General features: G+C 43.1%; 1 protein-coding gene across 11 annotated transcripts in view; it reads left to right on the top strand.

The window, feature by feature from the left end:
• Nucleotides 1–25,138, top strand: part of APBB2 (amyloid beta precursor protein binding family B member 2) — a 169,954-nt gene that overhangs the window by 118,133 nt on the left and 26,683 nt on the right. For 9 of the 11 annotated variants that reach the window (XM_081924468.1, XM_081924469.1, XM_081924470.1 and 6 more), the window contains 2 exons: nucleotides 2,545–2,691; nucleotides 4,073–4,200. In XM_081924468.1, coding sequence (XP_081780594.1) covers nucleotides 2,545–2,691; nucleotides 4,073–4,200 — 275 coding nt within the window. Of the gene's footprint in view, nucleotides 1–2,544; nucleotides 2,692–4,072; nucleotides 4,201–18,395; nucleotides 18,427–18,615; nucleotides 18,679–25,138 lie in introns of those variants that run through there. The other 2 variants (XM_081924466.1, XM_081924465.1) reach the window with 2 other exon arrangements.

Genomic DNA, 25,138 nt, shown 5'->3' with positions numbered 1-25,138 from the left:
ATTTATTTGAGAGCTGAAGGTAAGGAAGGAGTTACAACCATCTGTTTCAAGAGACAATGGAGTGCGCCACCAGAAGTGAAGTTAAGCCACTGGAGAATCGCGGCGCCTGCTGTGGCTGCAGAGACTGGTAACTTGTAACCAGTCTCCTGTGTTGTTTTTGCTGCGTTAGCACCACCAAAGTGAACTCCCTGGGGCGCAAGCCTAGGCAGTGTGCATGGAAGTCCTGGGCTGCCCAGATAACAAGACTCCGCTCTTGGCCTCGCTGATGTGATCCACAGGAAAGCAGAGCAATATGTTTGACACCCGTTTATCTGTGGAGTTGCTGGAAGGAGATGTACAAGGCCTTAGGGGCGCCACTCCGGATTTGTGTAGGGTTTACTCCTTAACCTCTTCCTCTCCCAAAGATGTCCCACAAGGCAGCAGAGGATTAGGATCAGAGTTTTCCTTCTCCTACATGGGCTACTTTCCCAGGTTGACAATCCCCATTTGCCCCTAGGCAGCAGGGGCAAGAAAATAAGTGTGGGTTGAAAGGGTTTTGATTTCTTTGAAATACCGTATTTTTCGCTCTATAAGACGCACCAGACCACAAGACACACCTAGTTTTTGGAGGAGGAAAACATGAAAAAAAATATTCTGAATCTCAGAAGCCAGAATAGCAAGAGGGATCGCTGCACAGTGAAAGCAGCAATCCCTCTTGGTGTTCTGGCTTCTGAGAGAGCTGCGCAGCCTGCATTCGCTCCATAAGACGCACACACATTTCCCTTTACTTTTTAGGAGGGAAAAAGTGAGTCTTATAGAGCAAAAAATACGGTACTTCTTTAAATTCTCCATATTTTCCTTTGTTCTCTCAGTCTATGCTCCACCACTACATGTATAATTTCTTGGAATTTTACAGTTTGAAGAAATAACCAGTTTTGTCATAAACCACATATGAGTTTTCTGTTTTTGCTGCAACAGACTATTAAGAGTCCTTAAAGACCAAGTGATTTATTTATTAGTCCACGAAAGCTTATGATGTAATCAATAATTTTTTTAGTTGCCTACCTGCCACAAGACTCTTTATAGTAAGCCATAGTTACTAATAATATACTCTAGCATTTTTCTCTCACTTGCCAAAGGAGCCATATGTCTTCAGTTTTCCCAAGCTGCAGCGACTGCATTAGTTCGGCTTCCTTCCGTTTTTATCATTTATAATCAACTGTCATGTGTTGTAAAAGATTGTGACAGGTGTCTCATATAAGTCCGGTTCTCTCAAATGCAATTTCATTTGCAATTTGTATTTCTTTGTCCGGCCGTCCTTGTAAAGTGTATTATAAAATGTTAAGTTTTCATATGGAAAGCAAGCTTTGCAGTCCTGTGGTCCCTGGGTGGGTGTCTCAGGGCCATGGGATTATTTTAGATCACCCTCTCGGAGTTCTTTGGTAAAAGCAAAAGGTGGATAAGGCAGAGGAGGAGAAGCATGGATTCAAAATATTCTTAGCCTTAGGATAGAAAAACACCTCTTCTACTCTGCCAGCGTGAACTTGGCAGTGGAAAATATGGTTTTCCCACCGTTGGGTCTCTCTCCCTGATTGTACTGCTCATATGTTTCTTTAAAACACGGATGTGAGATCTCTCTCAATCACAGTTAGTAACTGAGATATGAAAGCTAGGAGCTAAATATCACCTTAAACCTAGGTTATAGGCGCAACAACAGAATGTCTGGGCGTGTTTTTTATAACAAGAATACAAAGCTGAAAATGAATGAGAAGCTAAAATATTATGTTCATTTTTCACATGATCTAGTCTTCCCCCTTCCCATTCTCTTAATATTCTTAAGAGAGTCTCTTCTCCATTCTCCAGAGAGTAGCTGAAAGTGGGGAGGCAGAAAAAGGTCCTCTTTTCCTTCCACTCTGCAGTTTTAATCTGAAATCTTCAGTGCTGTACTGCACCCAGAACTCAGAAACTGCTTGCTCTAATGACATTCCCTGTCGCAAAATATGCCTGGAACAATGAGAGTTCCAAACACTGCTCCCAATCCCAGATTGTCATTGCTATCTAAGGTGGGCAGGGCTTTTTGCTGTCCTGACACTGAGTTCCCAGCAGTGTTAGAAACTCTGATATATAAGCTTGGCACCAAATGGCTTCTGAAACAAGGGTTACAGCCTCCAAAACGGAAGATGACATTAGATGACATTTGGGGGGCCAAACAGCTCAAAAGTTATATTTTTTGTTCCAGCGGTTCAGCAATAAAACTGCTAGCACATTTGCAAAGCTAAGCAGAGTCCAGAATGGCTTCAAATTGATGATGGGCCGTGTGTTGAAATTCCTGCATTACAAGGGGGAGCGGGTTGGACTAGATGACCCTTAGGGTACCTTCCCATTCTGCAATTCTATGATTCTCCTCTCAACTTGCCTTGTTGAGCAAAAGATGACAACAATATAAAGGCTTGACAGGCTGTCCTCAACATAAATGTGGGTTTGCATAAAATAAAATATGGCACAATCGTGCGGAGGCCATTAAGACCTAAAAGGTTAACGCTCCTTTTCCTTATTCCTTTACAGTGCTTTGCGGTTCGTTCTTTGGGATGGGTAGAAATGGCAGAGGAAGATTTGGCTCCTGGGAAAAGCAGCGTTGCTGTGAACAATTGCATCCGACAGCTCTCTTATTGTAAAAACGATATACGGGACACGGTTGGCATTTGGGGAGAGGTAAGAAATCTCTCTGTCTTATCGTACTTCCCCGTTCTCTAGTGGCAGCTGCTTTTTCTTTTTCCTTCTTTTTAATTGCATTCTTTACTATTTTATTCACATAATATACAAAATAACATACAAAATAATTCACGTAATATACAACAAACAACTCCAAAATAAATAGACAACTCCAAAATAAAATCATATGTAACAAAACCATAAGTCTCATGTTTTCATTTACACTGATATCCTCTCCAATACCTTTACTTGATATTTCTTGCTGCTTTCCTTATAGAATCTTTATGAAAATTTAAATCTCTTGAATCCTATACCAATCTTTAACAGTTTCAATTAATCCCTTCACTTCCCTTCCCCACAGCCCAATACTTTCCTCCACCTGTGTGCAATCTTCTTTACCTATATTATTTTTGTTATTGTTGCGTTATTCACTTTATTTGTTATTCCATCCTTAATATATTATTACCTTATCTCCTTGTGCCTTTTAAACTTTTGCATATTGATTTTTAAGCTCCAGCAGCGACTTTTTTTCATGCATTCCTTAACGCATTCCCACTCTTTATTAATTTTTTGATTAGAGCAGCCTCTAATTGATTCTGTTAATTTTGCCATCTCTGCGAAGTCAAGAAATTTGATTCTCCATTCTAATAATTCTGGTATTTTATCGGTGACACCTGCTTTTTCCTGCACTTTCATATTTCGGCAAAAGCAGCCACTGTCGAGAAAGAACAAGGAAGTAAAACAGCTAGTTTGGAGCAATGGCCTTGTTTGCTCTGGCAAGGAAAAAGAAGGTGCATCTGAGTCAGCAGTGGCTCTTTCCTTTCCCAAAGTGCAGGACAACTTAAGTGCTAGGAAGGGGCTCTTGGGTCGTGTCCCCCTGTAATCAGAGGCCAGTATGGTTACAAGGGGGCTCAGTACCTGTGGTCTCTTGAGTTGAAAAGGTAATATGGGTGCTTCCCTTTTATAAAAACATAAAAATTACAAGCATCCCATGTAGTCCAAGGGTGTAAGTTCACCCTTGTTGCTCATTTCAAGCATGTTATCCAGAGATAACATAGGCTCCATAGCTCCTGCTGTCCCCCCCCCCCCCAATGATTTTGCCTAACTCTTTAAAGCCACCTGCATTAGCAGCCATGGTCATAATTTATAAATAATGACCGCATTGCATGAGATGGTGCTTCCTTTAACCCTCTGTTCTCATATTATATGGAAGGGTGGAAGAGACTTAAGTGGGTGGAGGAAGGCTTAAGCATCCCGCAAATACCTTTCTTAGTAGCGTCTTGCGTGGTGGGGCAAAGCTATGTAATTAGCATTACATAGGGGCAAACGCTTCTTTGAGTGAGTAAGAGATTATAGCTGTTTTTGCTCTTCTCTTGATCAGGGAAAGGACATGTATCTTATCCTGGAGAACGACATGCTAAATTTGGTTGACCCCATGGATCGCAGTATTCTTCATTCACAGCCCATCGTCAGCATCCGAGTCTGGGGTGTAGGCCGCGACAATGGCCGGTGAGTTTGGAATACATTTATTCTATGATGTTAAAATCCGCTTCTGTAGAATGCTTGCGTTCTAGATGAAACACAGCATCCTAGTAATAAATGTTGTCTTTTATCGCTTCTATCGTATAGTTGTTCACAACAAGATGTTTTTGTTTTTGTTTTTTAACATCTTTATTGAAAGTTCAAAAAGTACATAATTATATGTGCACTAAACATGGTGAGACGTAAATAAAAGAGAGAAAAAGAAAAAGAGAAACAGGACCCGTGTAGAAGGGAAAATAAAGAGGGGAGGGGTGGAAACCCAAAACTGTATACTTTACAAGGTTGTTATTGTACTTTACCACATCTTAACCAATTACAGTATTTGTAAGAATGGATTCCAAATATTATTGAATTTGTTCATGGCAAGTTTGCATTTATATGCAGGTTGTTCATATGTTGCGAGTTCGCATAAGGCTTCAATCCGATCGTAGAAAGGAGCCGCATTTTTATTTTTCCAATTCATCAGTATCAGTCTTTTTGCTGTGGTAAGGCACGGAGAGTCCACTCGTATTGCCCTTTTGTAAGGTTCCATGTGCTGGGTATAATTCAAGAGGATATTTTGCTCTGTAAATGTAAGGTTGTTCCATAGAGTTCTGTTGATAGTTTCCATTACCTTCTGCCAAAAATCTTTCAATAAAGGACAATGAAAAAAACAATGTTTTAGAAAAGCATTATCCCTAGCAATGGGTCTCCAGGGTTTCAAATGGAGGACATTCCGATTGCTACTTGCTGGTGCCAGGGATTGAACCTGGGACCTTCTGCATGCTAAGCCTATGCACTACCCCTGAACTACAGGCCTTATATTAGACTGAGGGATGTGGGTGGCACTGTGGTCTAAACCGCTGAGCCTCTTGGGCTTGCCGATCAGAAGGTGGAGAGTTCGAATCCCCGCCACGGGGTGAGCTCCCATTGCTCTGTCCCAGCTCCTGTCAACCTAGCAGTTCAAAAGCACACTAGTGCAAGTAGATAAATAGGTATGGAAGGTAAACAGCGTTTCCGCGTGCTCTCCGTCACGGTGTTCCAGTCACGGTGTTCCGGTGTGCCAGAAGCTGTCTGTGGACAAACGCCGGTTCCCTCAGCCTGAAAATGAGATGAGCGCCACAAGTTACAGGGAACCAGGCAGAGGGCCTTCTCGGTAGTTTCACCCACCCTGTGGAACGCCCTCCCACTAGATGTCAAAGAGAACAACAGCTACCAGACTTTTAGAAGACATCTGAAGGCAGCCCTGTTTAGGGAAGCTTTTAATGTTTAATAGGTTATTGTATTTTAGTGTTTTGTTGGAAGCTGCCCAGAGTGGCTGGGAAAACCCAGCCAGATGGGCGGGGTATAAATTATTATTATTATTATTATTATTACCCCATGATCGCCTTTGACTGGACTTAACCGTCCATTGGTTCTTTACCTTTTACCTATACAGTGGTACCTCGGGTTACAGATGCTTCAGGTTACAAATGCTAACCCAGAAATAGTACCTCGAGTTAAGAACTTTACCTCAGGATGAGAACAGAAATCGCAGCAGGAGGCCCCATTCGCTAAAGTGGTACCTCAGGTTAAGAACAGTTTCAGGTTAAGAACGGACTTCCAGAACGAATTAAGTTCTTAACCCGAGGTACCACTGTATCAGACAGATGCTCTCCCTGTAAAATATTTAGAGTAGTGCAAATGACCCCTACTTTTTGTTGCTGTTAAGTCTTGTTGAATTATTTCGGCTTTCATTTGAAATGTCTCCTGCTTTTTGCCTGAAGACAAGCCTCCAGATTCACCAGAGTTTACTAAGGAGAGTTGCTTGAATAGGCCTGCAAGCATAGCCTGGAGCCATGACTGATTCCTTAAAGTCTCTGGCCTGAAACTTAAAGACAGGTGTCCAGCAAATAGAGGAAAGAGAGGGGTGGGAACTTCTGGTGCTTGCTTGTTGCCTCGGGGTATTAGTATAAGGAGAAAAGAGTTGGGTTTGAGAGAGTGGCTCAACATGCATGGATATGCTGTATATAGGAAGAGGCAGAGGGAGACTGGGAAGGCTAAATTTGTTGTTGTTGTTTAGCCGTTTAGTTGTGTCCGACTCTTCGTGACCCCATGGACCAGAGCATGCCAGGCACTCCTGTCTTCCACTGCCTCCCGCAGTTCGGTCAAACTCATGCTGGTAGCTTCGAGAACACTATCCAACCATCTCGTCCTCTGTTGTCCCCTTCTCCTTGTGCCCTCCATCTTTCCCAACATCAGGGTCTTTTCCAGGGCTCTTCTCTTCTCTTCTCATGAGGTGGACAAAGTATTGGAGCCTCAGCTTCAGGATCTGTCCTTCCCGTGAGCACTCAGGGCTGATTTCCTTAAGAATGGAGAGGTTTGATCTTCTTGCAGTCCATGGGACTCTCAAGAGTCTCTTCCAGCCCCATAATTCAAAAGCATCAATTCTTTGGCAATCAGCCTTCTTTATGGTCCAGCTCTCACTTCCATACATCACTACGGGGAAAACCATGGCTTTAACTATATGGACCTTTGTTGGCATTGTGATGTCTCTGCTTTTTAAGATGCTGTCTAGGGGGGGAGAGTAGCTGCTTCCATTTGGCAGCATTCAACTGGATTGAACTTGTCTTTTGGACCTTTGTTGGCAAGGTGATGTCTCTGCTTTTTAAGATGCTGTCTAGGTTTGTCATTGCTTTTCTCCCAAGAAGCAGGCGTCTTTTAATTTCGTGGCTGCTGTCACCATCTAGGCTAAATTTAGAATTAAGCAATTAGAACAAGTCTGTTCTGTGGACTCCCGCACATGACTCTTTCTAGCAAGTTAGGTATTTGGTGATCAGGGACAGAAGCATGACAAACAGCAAGGCCCCCGGGTGTGGGAACCAGAGCCTCTGCCATGAGCAGCTGCAACATGGCAGAAGAAGGGAGAGAAATTGCATCAGCGAAGTGCTCTGTGGGGGGAATGATGCGCTTACCGTAGTCTTTCTCCTGCCTACTGCTTTGAACAGGAAAGAGTCGCTTTTGAACATCTCACGTGTCCCTTGCCAGCGAAAGGGTTCTCTCCTGTTCATTGTCAGGTAGACAATAATTATGATGACAAATGCAGCAGCTCCTACCTCGTGAATATCAAGTTATTTGAAAGCAATTGCTATCTTGAGGTCCTTGGATTTTTTGATTTTTATTTTTTTATCAGACTCCTTCCTTGTAGTAATTTATTTGGTTGGATTTCTCTTTAGAAGATGAAAAGCCTTTTAATGGTACCTGACCAGATGATTTTCTAAGCCTTGTGCTAATGAAAGATTGATGAAAAACAGAGATCTACTGATGGGAGTTTAATCTAAGGGTATGTCTGCTGGTGCACAAGGCAGAAAAGCCTTCTGGGAGATTAATAATTCCCTAGGCACACACTAAGCTGTTATCTTGGACTCCAGCATTAACTTCTTTTTGCCACAGTAGCTTGGTAGGAAAATGCTTCATGATTTACTCCAGTCTTTCCCAACCGGGGCCCCCCAGGATATTTCAAGGAGGCCACAAGTAAAAATTACATAAATGGGGGGGGGGGACACAGCACGAGACATGGGGACCCCAGAGGGAAGTGAGAAGAAAAGGGGGAAAATCATTTTTATTTTTTTAAAATCCTGATTGGCTGGCTATCTGTTTGGCCAATCACAAGCAGGTAAGGGAGCGGTCCTCTAGGAGGCAGATTAGCTCTTCTTTTGGCTATGTACATTTTCTTGGAGCAGGCCTGGTTTGTTTCCAGCGGGAGAGGGCGATCGGCGAGTGTCTACTCAGAAGAAACCCACACTGTTCAGTGGGCCTTACTCCCAGGTAATGGTGTGGAGGGCTATAGTGTTTTATCTAGGCAGCCAAGGCTCCTCCGGATGACACAATCTTTTTTCCAACAGCCCAGTGAGGACTACAGTGGTAACCTCAAGTTAAGAAAAGTGAGGAAAGGCTTGGAGAGATTGGGTCATCCTAATTTGCACACCGCATTTTGTGGGAAGGGTCAGTGCTACATTTGCAGCCAACCTTAAAGAAGACGTTTGACAGAATTGTGCCCTAAGGGACAATCCAGGTTATGAGTTATATTTTGTCAGATCCGTTCTATCTGCAACTGCCACTGGTTAAGAAAAGGCTACTTGGTTGTGCATTTTCCTTCAGCTGAAATGACCCGTCGTCCATCCCACCCACTCTACTTGAAAGCGACAAAACGTTTATTCTCTTTCCCACTTAGGTTTCCATGTGTGGCACTTGTTCACTATCCGCCGTGGCCGCTTTTTCTCCTCCAGCTTCCATGCGTGCAACAAAATATTTTGGAATATAAAATTGGCAGGGGGATATTAGCAAGGAAATGTGGCAGAGCTAAGATCTGCTCACACACTGTTCCTTCATCTTTCTCCTCTGTGCTGTGAGCACAAGTGGAAAATTTGCATCCTCCGAAATAGATGTCAAGTGCACATTAATCCATACACCTCCCCCCACCCCACTCTATCTTTTGCTTCTCATCCACTTGAAAACTAGGTCATAGTCCACTATAGGCCTTGATGGTTTGCTTTATCCCACTGGGGCTTTCTGTTAAAAAAAAGTGACAGTCCAGCCCTCACTTTGCCTTCCTGCTTGCCTCATGGGACTTGGCTTTTCCTTTAATGTAGAAGTTCTCTGGCTGCTGCTTCCCTTTCCCCATAAACCTTCCTGTCAAGCTGACTCCTGGACAGTTTATAAAAAGTTGTATTCCCAGAGGTTCATTGTGCACGTCCTATGTATTCTCTTTTGTGTACCTGTAGGCGCCAACCCCATAGGGCTGTCTGAGACAGAGGCGTTTGAATACTGGGAATAAATCTTACCTGGAAATGAACACAGAACTTGCTCGCATAAGAGGAAACTAGAGATGGACTGGAGTGCTAAATAGAGAGGACTTAAAAAAAAACCAAAACCTCCTTGATTGCAATTAGGATCACAATCCCTCGAAAAATCGCAGTATGGGAATAAAAATACTTGCCTTACAGGGTGGTTGCATGTATTTCAAGAAGCTCAGGCATATGAAGTACTTTAAAAGCTTTATAGCAATGCTAAATATTATTGGAACAATTATGGCGTAGCAAAACAGTACTCAAGCCATTAAATATATTTAAGTGTCATCTATCTATCTATGGGATGCGGGTGGCGCTGTGGGTTAAACCACAGAGCCTAGGACTTGCTGATCAGAAGGTCGGAGGTTTGAATCCCCGTGACGGGGTGAGCTCCCATTGCTTGGTCCCAGCTCCTGCCAGCCTAGCAGTTCAAAAGCACGTCAAAGTGCAAGTAGATAAATAGGTACCGCTCTGGCGGGAAGGTAAACGGCGTTTCCGTGCGCTGCTCTGGTTCACCAGAAGTGGCTTAGTCATGCTGGCCACATGACCTGGAAGCTGTACGCCCGCTCCCTTGGCCAATAAAGCGAGATGAGCGCCGCAACCCCAGAGTCGGTCACGACTGGATCTAATGGTTAGGGGTCCCTTTACCTTTACCTATCTATCTATCTATCATCTATCTATCAATCTATCTATCTATCATCTATCCATTTTCCCATGGTTCTTGCCACATGGTGCATAGAGCTGAAATACAGCTCGCCCTGGTTCCAATTTTATAGTTTTATTTTTTGCACTCCTAATTTGAAGTGATTTTGTTTATTCTTGATGTGTACCCTTCATTGTACACAGCTGGCGAGACATAGGGAATAAAAATATGGTTCCAGGAAGGAAGAAGAGGGTACAGCATAAAAGAAATCCCACAAAAATGGGTTTTCTAGAATGCTAGAAAACCCAACAGAGGAAAGAAGCGACAGAAAAACAGCTATGAAAAATAACTCGGTGGAATTAAAATAATAGGGAATGACAGTGAATAACTGTAAGAAACCAAAGCCAGGCAAGAATATGCAGCAAGGGAAAGCCAGGCAAGAATATGCAGCAAGGGAAAAACTGAGGAAATTAAACCACCAAAACCAATGAGAAAATTTAAGAATCATGCAACATTTTTCTTTCCTCAATATAAGATGCCTAGTGATTTAAGTCCCAAATGTTAAAATGCCATTATATGCCCTTAGAGCCCATGATCTCAGTGGAAAGTGGATGTTCAGGGCTCTTTGGGGGACAGCTGTCCCATTTTATAGAATCCATGTTTAGCCAACAACAGCGCTCATAGGATTTTCTGTGGCAAGTACACGGTATGTGGATTGGGCCCTCCACCTGCAGAAGAGGAGACAAATTTGTACGCACCAATTTGGTTTATTACACCATGATTGGTTAGAGTGAAGGCAAGCCTTGTGCCTGCCCATTTCTGCGTAGATTATTAAGCCAAAGTTTCCCATTAAATTTTGAGCTGGGTCTCCATATTGAATGCCCACAGATAGTAAAGTATTATTGCATTCTGCAACATTGATATAAATAATTCAGAACATAGCATAATGATGGGTTGGATTTAGGGGGTGTTGGTTTTGTTGGCAGCGTTCCCCGTTTCTTTATATGGAAAACTGAATTTGCTAGTAAGTTAGTGAAGCAACAGCCGACGATGGCTGGGCCACGTCCCTCCTGCTGTAGTGTACCATCTGGCTGCCAAACAGTGGCAAAATGAGTTTTGAATGATATGACCACGTGAGTTGCATGCATCCATTTCAGAGGTGGCAAGGAGCAGTGATTGTCTGGCTGCCCGACTGAGGTAGGCAAGATTTTGGCCCTGCAGTTAAACTAGTACTGTATTGACAAGCATAATTTGCTGTACCTAAGTGGCTTCCTGCACCCCATGCACTAAGAGCAGATTAGCGTAAATTTAATAACTAAATAATAATCAATAATTTCTGTCCAAAGCTTAGAATATGCTGCTACTTTAACATTGCCATTCAACAAAACTACATAAATTAAGTTAGAAATTTATTTCAATTCAATGGACTACACTAATTGGCTAGCTTAGAGGCCCCTAGATAATTATTTAAACTGCTTGCCAGAATGCCCTGCGGTTTAGTGCAAAGAGCACCTGTAACCTAATTTGCATTCTGAATATTTAACTTATTATCGAATAGCAATCAAGCAAGTCAGAACATTCATGAACTACAACCTGGGTTTTTATAGAGAATAATATAAACCTGGCACTTTGTAATTTGTTTATGACTCACTTGGTCGTCGTTCACATTAATATGCCTACGGATATCAAATATGCTGCATATGGCATTCCATTTGGAGTCTGTCCAACACTGGCTTGCATTTCCTACAGTCGTGTAATTTGAAGAGAAGCTAGTCTGCTTCTGCCATGATTCACATCGTCACCAGTGTTGGCCCAAGACGTTTGCAGCCTGAAGCAGTCCAAGTGTTGTTACCCCACTACTAGGGCCAATACATCAAGAAATTTTACTGTGCAGTGCCAATTCCTGCCTTTATCTTTAGAGAGCCAGTGTGGTGTAGTGGTTAAGAGCGGTGGACTCCTAATCTGGTGAACTGGGTTCGATTCCCCGCTCCTCCACATGCAGCTGTGACCTTGGGCTAGTCACACTTCTCTGAAGTCTCTCAGCCCCACTCACCTCACAGAGTGTTTGTTGTGGGGGAGGAAGGGAAAAGAAGATTGTTAGCCGCTTTGAGACTCCTTAAAGGGTAGTGAAAGGTGGGATATCAAGTCCAAACTCCTTATCTGTCTCTTGCATAACAGTGGGATATATTGCTTTCTTTAAAAGACCACATGGCATGGCTAGCTCTGGCCTTCACTCTCTTTTCCCAACTGCAGAATCTCCATTATTTGAACCTACTATACCTGAAACATGCAGTTGCCTACAAATGCTTTCTGTTGTTTTTATAATCCGATATTTGAGCTACAGCTATAAGAAGCCTAGGAAAAGCTTTAACGAAATGTCATGTCCATGTCCATACCTGCCTATGTAGCCATTTTATTATTATTATTATTTATTGATTTTATATACCGCCCTATACCCAGAGGCCTCAGAGTGGTTCTCAGAAAAAAGCACAACATATATATAATCAGAATAAAAACAACAAACCCACCCCCCTCAGAAAAGAGCCATATTTTAAAAGGGTTAGGATGTATAGGATTTATGGCACTTAAGAAAGCTGAGATAAAGGCAAAAATATACATTTCCACTTTCATGAGTGCTTCCTTGCTTATTCACCTACAGATAATTCTTACACACCACAGATGGCTAGATGAGTGTGTTAATCTCAGGGGGGGTGGGGTTATCTCTCCAAAATTATGATTATCCCAATTTTTAATGATTCCCCAGGCATGGTTAGTTTTTCTGTGTCTTGCCATACATCTTCATAGTCACTTCTTAGATTCATGCGACTGCGCAGAAGTAAACATTCCCAGTGTAGATTGCAACAAAATATTAAAAACACACTACCTAATAATTTGAAAACAACTGTAAACAATAAAAGACAGTGGGGTGAGAAAATAATGTACACCCTGGATTTCAAACACTGATGAAAAGTATGAGTTAATACAGAATGGTGTTGCTAGAAACACAGTATCAAAATACATCCAGGTGTGGGGGATCTCCTGGTCCTGAATTGGGTATCTGTGCCCCTGAAGGATCAGGTACACAGCCTAAGTGTCATTTTGGATGCACAGCTGTCCATGGAGGTGCAGGTCAATTCTGTATCCAGGGTAGGGCGGCTGTCTAGCAGCTCCATATGCTTCACCGGCTGAGACTCTACCTGCTCATGCACTGTCTCACCAGAGTGCGCTGCTTATCCCTCACTTGGACTCCTGCAAGGCGCTCTATGTGGGGCTACCTTTGAAGGTGACTCGGAAACTGCAACTACAGTGGTACAGTGAGGGAGGAAAGTATTTGCCCGTTTGCCCTCTGACGAAGAAATGACCAGTCTCTCACAGCTACAATAAACCTACCATTAAAATTATGGACTGGTCATTTCTTCGTCAGAGGGCAAATGGGCAAATATAGCAGGGTATCAAATACTTTTCCCCCTCACTGTACCTCGGGTTAAGAACTTAATTCGTTCTGGAGGTCCATTCTGAACCTGAAACTGTTTGTAACCTGAAGCACCACTTTAGCTAATGGGGCCTCCCACTGCCGCTGCACGGTGGCAGTGGTGCAATTTCTGTTCTCATTCTGAAGCAAAGTTCTTAACCCGAGGTACTATTTCTGGGTTAGCAGAGTCTGTAACCTGAAGCGTCTGTAACTTGAGGTACCACTGTAATCCAGAACGCGGCACCTATACTGGTGACTGGGAGTGGCCTCCAGGACCATATAACACCTGTCTTAAGGGATCTACACTGGCTCCCACTCCTTTTCCGAGCACAATTCAGAGGGTTGGTGGTGACCTTTAAAGCCCTAAACGGCCTTGGCCCAGTATACCTGAAGGAGCTTCTCCACCCCCATTGTTCAGCCCGGACACTGAGGTCCAGCACCGAGCGCCTTCTGGCGGTTCCCTCACTGCGTGAAGTGAGGTTATAAGGAACTAGGCAGAGGGACTTTTCGGTAGGGGTGCCCGCCTTGTGGAACGCCCTCCCATCAGATGTCCAGGAAATAAACAACTATCTGACTTTTAGAAGACATCTGAAGGCAGCCCTGTTAAGGGAAGTTTTTAATGTTTGATGTTTTATAATGCATTTATATGTGCTGGAAACCACCCAGTTTGGCCACACATATGAAACACATACATATAACAAGAGCATGATGCTTCAGTCTTCTTTTTATGCATTCATATATTTAAATAATGGATGCCCTTGAATTCCTTTGAATGTCTGTTATGTTTAAGACGTTTAAAGCATTTATATGATGAATGCATACAGTAGGAGATCTGGATTATTGTTGGAAAATTGTTTTCTAGTGCTACGTTTTTGAAAGAGGTACATGTTCTAACTCCAGGCTCGTAATCGTGAGGATTATGTTTCGGCCCATTTCCATAACTGAGCTTCCACAAGGGGAGGGACTTTTGATGCTTCATGCTATTCAACGCGATGTGCCCTCTGGCAACAAATCTCTTTCTTGAATTGCATTTGATGACTGGAGTTGTCTGTGTGCGTGTACTTAAAGTCTCATTTCAGTTTTTAATTTCTCAGCATAAAAATTCAAATGACTTAAGTTGATGCATTAGCTAGATGGCAAAAAAAATAACAATTCTATGAGTCACAAATGATTTCTGCATGAATAATGTTGTGTTTTAGTGAACCTGAAAAAATGGCCTGCATTATATATCTCATACAAGATTGCCTAATGAAATACCATCCATCTTTATTCATCAGAGTCCCTTAAAACACATACACTCATCTGACTATTTAAATGGTACAGTAAACATGGTCTGAAGGATAATTTCAGTAGGGGGTTCACCTGCTGTGTTCAATCCTCAAGTTATTTTATTGATGCAAAACAAGTCCCTTCACTCATGCTTTGAGTCAAAACATAGTATTTCCATTGAAGAAAAGCACTGGGATCAGAAAAAGCTTCCATTCGGTCATGTCTCTTTCCCCATCAGTGACCAGCCAGGTTTTTTGGTTCTTGGCCTCTGCTTCTGGCCAAGGAGATTTTCCAGTTTCCCCCAGTGTGCCAACTGCATGGCTCATGTCTTCCTCTCTGACAATTCAGGCTGTGACATCTACCAGTGAGCCAGTGGGTAGCCAACTTACACTTGGGTAGCCAACTTACTTGCAAAAGTAACAAAGACCCACTGTGATACTGGAGAACCCTGCAGAAGCTTATCAAAGGAGAAATCGTGGCCTTTTCTACCTTAATTCATCTCTAAACCTAAACACGCCGTGTAAGGAGCTCAGTGTTTTGAACTACTGAGCAGAAAAGTCAGGTATCACTGTTGAAAGTTCTGTGTGATCAAACAGTCAGATGCAAAGACACTGAACGATTCCCTTGTTGCAACAAGGCTTCCTTTGTCTCTGTTTGTAGATTTCAGACTTGATGAGATCTACTGGATGATAGGCAGGACGAGGAGACTGAATAGAGACAGAGGAGTGGGAGGTTAGAAATGTCGGAGGTTCAGTATTCACAGCCCGCCATACTCATAGGCCCTTAGCTAATTAATAAAAGAACAATACTTCCCCATTCCTCTGCCCCAAGCAGCTTGGATCCAGGGATTGTGCAAAGCAGAAGCCAGTTACGCAGTGAGTTCCTTGCTTCCTTCTCTCACTACAGCCTCCGTGCCTCCTGAAAAGTCCCTCCAGAGGAGTCAGAGGACCCTTGGGGAAAGGCCTGGCCTGTGGTTTACATGGGTGGGATTATAATACAGTGAGGGGGGGAGTATTTGATCCCCTGCTATATCTGCCTGTTTGCCCTCTGATGAGGAAATGACCAGTACATAATTTTAATGCTTTATTGTAGCTGTAAGAGACTGGTCATTTCTTCGTCAGAGGGCAAACGGGCAAATTTAGCAGGGGATCAAATACTTTCCCCCCTCACTGTACATAATAGGTTTTGATGTTTTATAGGTATAAGACATATTTCCCAATTTTTGCTGAAGATTGCTTTTGTTGGGGAATGCAAAAAACAAAACAACTTAAGTTGGTGTTTTTCTCTTTTTAAATAAATAAAAACCCTCATGGGGTCTTTTTGCTTTGTTTTCAAGACATTCTTTTTGTTACAAGTTACCAAGATAACTGTGCATCCATTCATCGCCCTACAACATCTGTGGCTGTGGGGCCATGGATCACGCTGAAATTTGGATTTTATTGCTAGCTAATAGCCATGGATAGGGTTTGATTCTTACTCAAATTGGGGTTCATGTTTCCATGGTGTTTGGGTGGGAGTGCACTCCTCTTATATGTTCCTAAAGCAACATGGCTGCTCCACACAAAAGGCTGTGTACAAAGAAGGCCATATCACCTTTTAGTTGAAGGAAGTGGTCTTCCGTAGATGCGGGCAACCGCTTGGTGCACTTACAGTATGTCACAATTACATTATGTCTGTGGCCCATATTTGCTTTTCCATCCCAGGAAAAAAGCCCAGGTGTGTTTCCCAATCAGACCAATAGGCCATAGCTGGCCGCTGATGTTTGCATGTAATACTACCCAGTCTAATACAGTCGTACCTTGGATCCCAAACGCCTTGCGAGTCAAACATTTTGGCTCCCAAATGCCACAAACCCAGAAGCGAGAGTTCCGGTTTGTGAACGTTATTTGGAAGCCGAACATCCGACGCGGCTTCCGATTGGCTGCAGGAGTTTCCTGCAGCCAATCGGAAGCCGCGCCTTGGGTTTCTGAACTTTTTGGAAGTTCCGGAACGGATTCTGTTTGACTTCCAAGGTATCATTGTACACTGAAAAAGAAATGGTACTCCTCTTGAGTCAGTGGTGTCCCTGCACAGCTAGTTTGAGAGTTAAAATTAGTATGTTTAACACATGTCACTGTTGCTTTCTGGCTTAAGGGAAGAAATGCAAGAGGAATATTAACAAGCCTGCTTAGCAGCCTTGTAAGACTTGGAGGGGATTCAAGATTTGTGAAGGACTTTAGAAGCATCTCTAAAGCCAACTCTAGCAAAGGACTGTGGCAGTAGGATAGGCAATGGAAGTGAAAGTTTAAAGTTGAAAACAAAAGCCCTATTTGGCATGAGATGGACATCTCGTACTGAATCTGCGGCAACAAAAAAATCTTATAATGACAGCCATTCTTGCAGTGGGGCTCTTTTGTTGTTTGTTGGATTGCAATGTCTGGGATTGCAAACAATGTTTATAGCGCATTCAGGTCAGAAATCCGCGTAACTGTACATTAATAAAGGTTTGTTTTTCAGCAGCAGGCAGGCAGGCTCTCATTTGTTAAACAGTAGATCTGTTTTAACAGTGACAGAAATGAAGAGAAACAGTTCAATGAGAATCTCTCCTCCAGAAAGAGAGTTTCTCAGAGCACACTTATTATCTTAAGCCAGGCAATTCTTCATGGGGGGTTGCTAGGCTTTGGCCCTGAACAGTAGTGAACCATTTGTATCTTCGAAATTATGTAGTATAAAGCTCTGGAAAGGGGACGTGGGTGGTGCTGTGGTCTAAACCACTGAGTCTCTTGGACTTGCTGATCAGAAGGTCAGCGGTTCGAATCCCCGCGATGGGGTGAGCTCCCGTTGCTCTGTCCCAGCTCCTGCCAACCCAGCAGTTTGAAAGCATGGCACAAAGTGCAAGTACACAAATAGGTACCGCTCTGGCAGGAGGGTAAACAGCGTTTCTATGCACTGCTCTGGTTTCAGTGTTCCGTTGCGCCGGAAGCGGCTTAATCATGCTGGCCACATGACCCAGAAGCTGTACACAGGCTCCCTCGGCCTGTAAAGCGAGATGAGTGCCGCAACCCCAGAGTCGTCCGCGACTGGACTTAATTGTCAGGGGTCCTTTACCTTTACCTTTTTACAGCGCTGGAAGGAGAGAACTAATACTTTAGAAATCAAACAAACTGCAGCTGTGTACTTTATGCAATCTTAGGTATACCTTTTTGCAACCCAGTTTAAGTATATTCTCTTCTGAAAAGTGAGATGCAAACAGTTTGAGTAATTTTTATTCCATAGAATCGTAGAGTAGGAAGGGACCACAAGGCTCATCTACTCCAACCATCTTCAGTGCAGGAATCTTGCCCGATGTTGGGCTCAAATTCACACTCCTGAGAGTCTCACGCTCTGCCGACTGAACCTTTCTCCCCTACCTTTTGAGGCAAGCCCTTAACCACAGAAACGTTAGCAAAACATCCGGCATTGGCTCCAGCAACCAAAACAGAGGGACCGTTGTTGTTTTTCTGCACTATTTTCCATTTATTGTGCAGCAGGCATACAATTTCTTCTGCACACTTTTGACATCGGTATCGGAAGCTTGGCAGTTCTGTTTGGCTGCCGAAAGGAGCATCATCTGTAATAGCATAGATCTGTTAGGGAGGTGATGGGAGGGGCTCATTGCACGGAATATAAAAAAAAGTACTCAAAAACGGGGTGGGGGGGAGCAAGGCTGAGAGGAGAGCAGAACCCCCCCCCTCCTTCACAGCTGCATCCAATCACACAGCTGGGCTGACTGAGCGAGGACAGGAAAGAAGGAACGAGGGAGGGCATCTCGCGGAGGAGAGTTGCAGCTGAGAGGGTCTGCTCCAACTTGATGCAAAATGAATGAGCTGCCGCCCCCCCACGGGTATTCAACGCATGTCGCCGAAGCAGGAGCATGCATATGGCTGAGCTGAGAGAGCACTTTGCCCTGCCGATGCCTGTGCAAATGGAGAATCGGGGAGTGCAGGCATTAAAAAGCCCTCTCTGCTGCAAGAAGGAATAAGGTAAGGAACTTAAAAAGGGGGCCGCTCCCCGCGCACCCCGTCTGATTACTACAGATGCATACAGTATAAGCAGGAGCAAGTAGCCTTTTGTCTTCAGTAGCGCTCGTCTTTTCTGTGCAGATTCAGGGCAGAGATTCTTTAGAGATTGAGGGCAGGCAAGCAGCTTCTTAGGGCAGGTTGAGCCTCTTGTTTTCCAAGAACGACAACTTAATATCAGAATCGCAGCTGTAATGGCCAGATGGGACTTGCACTGTAAGTACAGTTTATTCGCCGTTTCTGCTTTCAGGACATGGCTGTAAACTGACGGACTGTTAGCTGACGACGAGACCCGTCTGGTGTTCAGCTGCTCTTATTGTTCACTGTTCAAGTCGCCCAAATACCTGCCGTTCGTTGGCTGCAATTACTAAGCCCTCTTATATCGACTTGCCTAAATTGGCAGTTTTGTAAGCTCGGACGTAATTTGTTCTCGATCGCAACCGTGCATGTAATGGGGGAGGGGGAGAAAACGCAATGAATTGCCAAGTTCACAATGACTTTCTGGCGATAGTGCAAATTGGCAGCTACTTGTGCTCATGGCAGATATAATTGTTGGGATGAAACCTATCTTTACCATTAGAGATTTACTGCTTATTTTTCATTCATAATCATCTCTTATTTGATAAGCATGTAAGAGAACTTGCTCTTTCAAGAGGTGGAATAACTTTATTGTTCCTTCGATTTATATTTCTGATGTATATTTAATGATGAAGATTATCAGCTTTAGTATTTAGATACATATGTATATGCATAGGTAAACAGAGCAGCTTTCCTTCGACACGAGAAAGTTCATGATTGAAAGGTTTTTGGATTCATTTTGATCAGTGAGGAATTTCTGCTTTCTTAATCCTTTCTGTATCTGCTGAAGAATGTGTAACTAGGGAGTTTATTGACTTATTAGCTGATGTATGGCTGCTAGGAATCTTTATTAAGCTGTTGGAGAGGGAATGGAAGAGAGGAAAAACCCATCAATCTTCTGCTTTTCTTTCTAATCACTCAGCACGTTCATTCTTCAACTTGGAGTGCTTATATATTTGTTTTCTGAGCATAAAAGAATATTAAGTGCTGCTGAGTTTTTGTTCTACTGCAATAAAACCCACAGCAAACGGCATATCTTAGAGCAATGGCTTTAATTACGTATTTATAGTTGTTACTTCAACATTAACATAATTTTAACAACTGGGAGAAGATGGGCTTTTTTATTATTCATTCCTGGAGCATTTCTTGGGAGGCGAAATAATAATAAATTATTTACTCTGGAAAGGGAATGTGCTTTCCTTTCCCTAACTTAATCCCTGTGCTGTATTTGTGGAATGTGCACATTGATTTGAAAAACTGTACATGCAATTTATGGTCAACAATAACCCCAACTCTAGAATCATTTTAATATTGCAACCAGGCAAGATTTAATGAAAATTGCCAAACGGACATTTAAAATTTGTAACATAAATTAATGTTTGGGCACAGTGGATATTTCAGTTAGATCTTAAAACCCACTATGGGACTGGTACAGATTATTTTTAATTCCATTAAATTGAATTTTATTCCAGTCCGGGTGTGGTAATAAAATGAAAGCTACAATTAATGTTGGATAAAATGCTGAATATCCTGGGCCATGGTGCTAATTTTAAGTTATTGATAGAGGCAGTGATCCAGATTTACTATACCCATATCATGGGCTGAATAAATTGTCCCATTTTAGTTTTAAAGGCTTGTTCCAGACCTCTTGTGGCTTGTCTTATATGTAAATGAGCCAGATAATTTTTTAAAAGGTGTGTGTGTGTGTGTGTGTGTGTGTGTGTGTGTGTGTGTGTGTGTAATTACTGCCTCTCCCATATACTATTGAGATCCTTTTGGGGAAGGTTGTGATATAAATCAGATAGGTAGATGAACTGCTTTGCATTTTTAACATTTGATTGTAAGCCGCTTTCTAGGAGCCCTCAGGACTGAACAAGTAGCATATAAAATTTTGTATAAATAATTTCAATATATCAGAGCCAAAGGGTCTATGGCATGGGTAGGCAAACTAAGGCCTGGGGGCTGGATCCGGCCCAATCGCCTTCTAAATCTGGCCCGCGGACAGACCGGGAATCGGTGTGTTTTTACATGAGTAGAATGTGTCCTTTTATTTAAAATGCATCTCTGGGTTATTTGTGGGGCATAGAAATTCGTTCATTTTTATAGATAGATAGATAGATAGATAGATAGATAGATAGATAGATAGATAGATAGATAGATGATAGATAGATAGATGATAGATAGATAGATGATAGATAGATAGATAGATGATAGATAGATAGATAGATAGATAGATAGATAGATAGATAGATAGATAGATGATAGATTAGATAGTCTGGCCCCCGACAAGGTCTGAGGGACAGTGGACCGGCCCCCCGCTGAAAAAGTTTACTGACCCCTGGTCTATGGCCTCCTTGACCATCTTCACATGGTCAAGACGTAACCCACTGCCTGCAGACCTGATCTGATAAATCTTCAAAAGTGTTGTCACTCTTAAAATACTTGTTTTTAAAAGGCCCCTAATTTCCATCAAATGTAGTTCATTGTTCCAGGCCCTTTTTAAAGACAGAGAAGGCCAGGCTGTTCATTGGAGCCCCCTCTAGCTTCTGACTGCAGCTCAGCTGGGGGGAAAATGTGTAATAGCCTTTCAACAACCATCTATACTTGACATCAAAAGCAGTGTGTTAAGACTTTGTCTCCAAAACTGAATATATATATATATATATATATATATATGCTTTCGTAGATTTTCACGGGTACAGGAATGCAGGTTTTGGTGTCCTCGGGTGTCTTCCCGTGTAAAAGTTGGGGTGTCTAGGCGACGTTTCGACGAGGTCTCACTCGTCATCTTCAGGCTGGTGCTTTCGGCTTCTTGTTACTGGAACAGAGCAGGATCTCAGTGTTTGAGTTCCTATAAATACTGTTGAGGGGGTGTGGTGTATAGCCTCCAATGTTCTGGGCAGAGAGGAAGTTCCCAGGCTAGTGTGCCTTTTCTTCTTTTGTTCCTTAATTACTTGAGGGATATCTTGAGTGATTTCTTGAGTGATATCCTGAGTACCACTTAGGTGGGTCATTAGGTGTGGATTAGTTGCTAAAGTCTTTGTGTCTTGACCTCTTGAACTTTGTGAAGAGTTTTTCTGAGAAGATGGCTGTACTGCACTTAGTTGTGCTCTGGCTTGGCTTCGTGTATAGGGGCGAGCTGTGGTTTTGTGGCCTGTGTCAGCCAGATCTGTGTAGGGATTGCAGGGGGGTGCAGCATCCGGAGGTGCCACCATGGTTTGGCTACTGGATGGTGTCTGTAATTTATCTGTGGAGAGGGTCTGGGTTTGGGTCTGGTGTGGTTGATTGGTGATGGCGTTCTGTGTGCCTCTGGATCTGGTGTCAGTTTTTGTGGGGAGGGCTAATTTCCAGATGTCTGGCAAGCGGGATGTGTCGTCACGCTTGTTCATGTTGTGAGGGTGTTTCTCTATCTCGATGGCTTCCATGATTATTCTCTTGTGGTGATGTTCCATGTTAAAGAGCAATTTGGAATCTGCAAAATTAATTTCGTGTCCTGTTTCTTTCATGTGTTGGAAAAGAGAGGAAGTTTTTTCTTCTTTTTTGACGGCATTCTTGTGTTCTGCGATACGTGCATTTATTCGTCTGTTTGTTTGTCCAATGTACGTGGCTGGGCAGACTTTGCAGGGTATTTCATAGACCCCTTGGTTTTCCAACTGGATTTTATCCTTGGGGTTTCTGAGGATATTGGCTATTTTTTGGTTGGTGCAAAAGGCTGTTTTGATATTGTGTTTATGGAGGATTTTGCTAATTTTATCTGTAGTGCCTTTGATATAAGGAAGGAGGGCCATGCCATTGTTTTCTTCTGTGTCTTGGTTTTTGGGGGGTGTTTCTTTTTGGATTAGCTTCGTAACCCTGTTTTGCTGGTATCCATTGGCAATTAACACATTTGAGAGATTCTGTAACTCAGTTGTCAAGTGGTCTTTGTCAGCCAGGCGTTTGGTTCTGGAGATGAGAGTCTTGGCTACGGAGTTTATTTGTGCAGGGTGGTGGTGTGATTGTGCATGTAAGTAGCGGTTGGTGTGTGTTTTTTTCCGGTAGATAGTGTGTCCTAGGGAGCCATCAGGTTTTTTGTAGATTAGGACGTCAAGGAAGGGAAGTTGGTTGTTGGCTTCTATTTCCATAGTGAATTGTATTTTGGGGTGTAGGCTGTTGAGATGTGTGAGGAAGCTATCCAGTTTTTCCTTCCCGTGTGGCCAAATTACAAAGGTGTCGTCAACATATCTGAGCCAAAGTTTGGGTTTGTGTTCTGACTTGTCTAAAGCATTGGTTTCAAAGTGTTCCATGTACAGGTTTGCGATGACCGGTGAGAGGGGTGATCCCATAGGTGCTCCTTCTATCTGTTTGTATCTTTGTCCATTGTGGATGAAGTACGTGTTGGTTAGGCAGTGGTTGGTCAGGTCCAAGATGTATTCGGGGGGATTGTATTTGTTTTGAATGGCTGTCAAGGCTTCATTAATGGGCACTTGTGTGAAGAGAGATACAACATCGAAGCTCACAAGTAGGTCATTAGGATGTAGGTTTTGCTTCTTTATTGTTTCTATGAACTGGAAGGAGTTTGGAACGTGTGAAGAGATGGATTCTGCATAGGGCTGAAGTTGCTTGGCGAGAAATTTAGCGAGATTTTGTAGAGGTGAGCCTATGGAGCTGACTATTGGTCTGAGTGGTGTTCCTTCTTTGTGTATCTTGGGGAGGCCGTAGAGTTTGGGGCATCTGGATGATTTTTCTCTGGGGATGATTCTTAGCTGGATTTCTTCACTGATAGGAGAGGCTTTTATTTTGGATTTGGTGGTTTTTTCCAGATAGGTGGTGGGATCTGTTTTTATAGGTTGGTAGGTAGGATCTTGGAGTAGATTTGATAGTTTTGCTTGGTAGTCCGATGTGTCTCTTTTCCAACACATGAAAGAAACAGGACACGAAATTAATTTTGCAGATTCCAAATTGCTCTTTAACATGGAACATCACCACAAGAGAATAATCATGGAAGCCATCGAGATAGAGAAACACCCTCACAACATGAACAAGCGTGACGACACATCCCGCTTGCCAGACATCTGGAAATTAGCCCTCCCCACAAAAACTGACACCAGATCCAGAGGCACACAGAACGCCATCACCAATCAACCACACCAGACCCAAACCCAGACCCTCTCCACAGATAAATTACAGACACCATCCAGTAGCCAAACCATGGTGGCACCTCCGGATGCTGCACCCCCCTGCAATCCCTACACAGATCTGGCTGACACAGGCCACAAAACCACAGCTCGCCCCTATACACGAAGCCAAGCCAGAGCACAACTAAGTGCAGTACAGCCATCTTCTCAGAAAAACTCTTCACAAAGTTCAAGAGGTCAAGACACAAAGACTTTAGCAACTAATCCACACCTAATGACCCACCTAAGTGGTACTCAGGATATCACTCAAGAAATCACTCAAGATATCCCTCAAGTAATTAAGGAACAAAAGAAGAAAAGGCACACTAGCCTGGGAACTTCCTCTCTGCCCAGAACATTAGAGGCTATACACCACACCCCCTCAACAGTATTTATAGGAACTCAAACACTGAGATCCTGCTCTGTTCCAGTAACAAGAAGCCGAAAGCACCAGCCTGAAGATGACGAGTGAGACCTCGTCGAAACGTCGCCTAGACACCCCAACTTTTACACGGGAAGACACCCGAGGACACCAAAACCTGCATTCCTGTACCCGTGAAAATCTACGAAAGCATATATATATATATATATATATATATATATATATATATATATATATATATAAATACTCTACACAATAGTAGAATATAGCTAGACCAGAGTTTGGCGATGCAGTGCTGGACTGGAGCCTCTCTCTGCTTGGCTGCAAGTACCGCTAGCCAGAGTGGGATGGAGGCAGCACTCTGGGAAGGAAAAAGAAAAGCAGAGTTGGGTGTTCAGCTGGATATACCGGTAGCTCATTCTTCAACATCAACTTCTTTGGACTGGTCATGTTGTGCGGATGCCTGATGATCGTCTTCCAAAGCAACTACTCTATTCCAAACTTTAAAATGGAAAGCGTAATGCTGGCGGTCAACAAAAGAGGTTTAAAGACTGTCTCAGGGCAGATCTTTTTAAAAAGTAGTATAAACACCAACAATTGGGAAACACTGGCCTGCGAGCGCTCCAGTTGGAGAACAGCCTTTCCCAAAGGTGTCATGGGCTTTGAAAACACTCGAACTCAGGACGCAAGGGAGAAACGTGCTAGAGGAAGGCACGCTTGGCAAATCCACACTGTGATCAGCTCCTGCCCGGAAACCAATCTCCCCATTGTGGAAGGACGTGTGGATCCAGAATTGGCCTCCACAGTCACTTACGGACTCATTGTTAAAACCGTGTTTATGGAAGGCAATCTTACTCAGCTACAAGTGATCACCAAAGATAGCTCCTGGTGTGTGTGTGTGTGTGTGTGTGTGTGTGTGTGTGTGTGTGTGTAAGTGTAAAATCCAGTCTGAGGAAAATATAGCCAGATAAGGAAGTCTCTGAGCTTAGTCTGAAACGCAGTAATTAGTGTCTTTTTAGGAATATACAGGCAAGAGAAAAACTGGGAAACTGAATTGGGGACA

Source organism: Podarcis melisellensis (genome assembly GCF_964234715.1).
Source record: "Podarcis melisellensis genome assembly, chromosome: 9".
Taxonomy (NCBI): Eukaryota; Metazoa; Chordata; class Lepidosauria; order Squamata; family Lacertidae; genus Podarcis; species Podarcis melisellensis.
The sequence above is the reverse complement of the archived record's forward strand: the minus strand, read 5'-3'. Positions and strand labels throughout refer to the sequence as shown.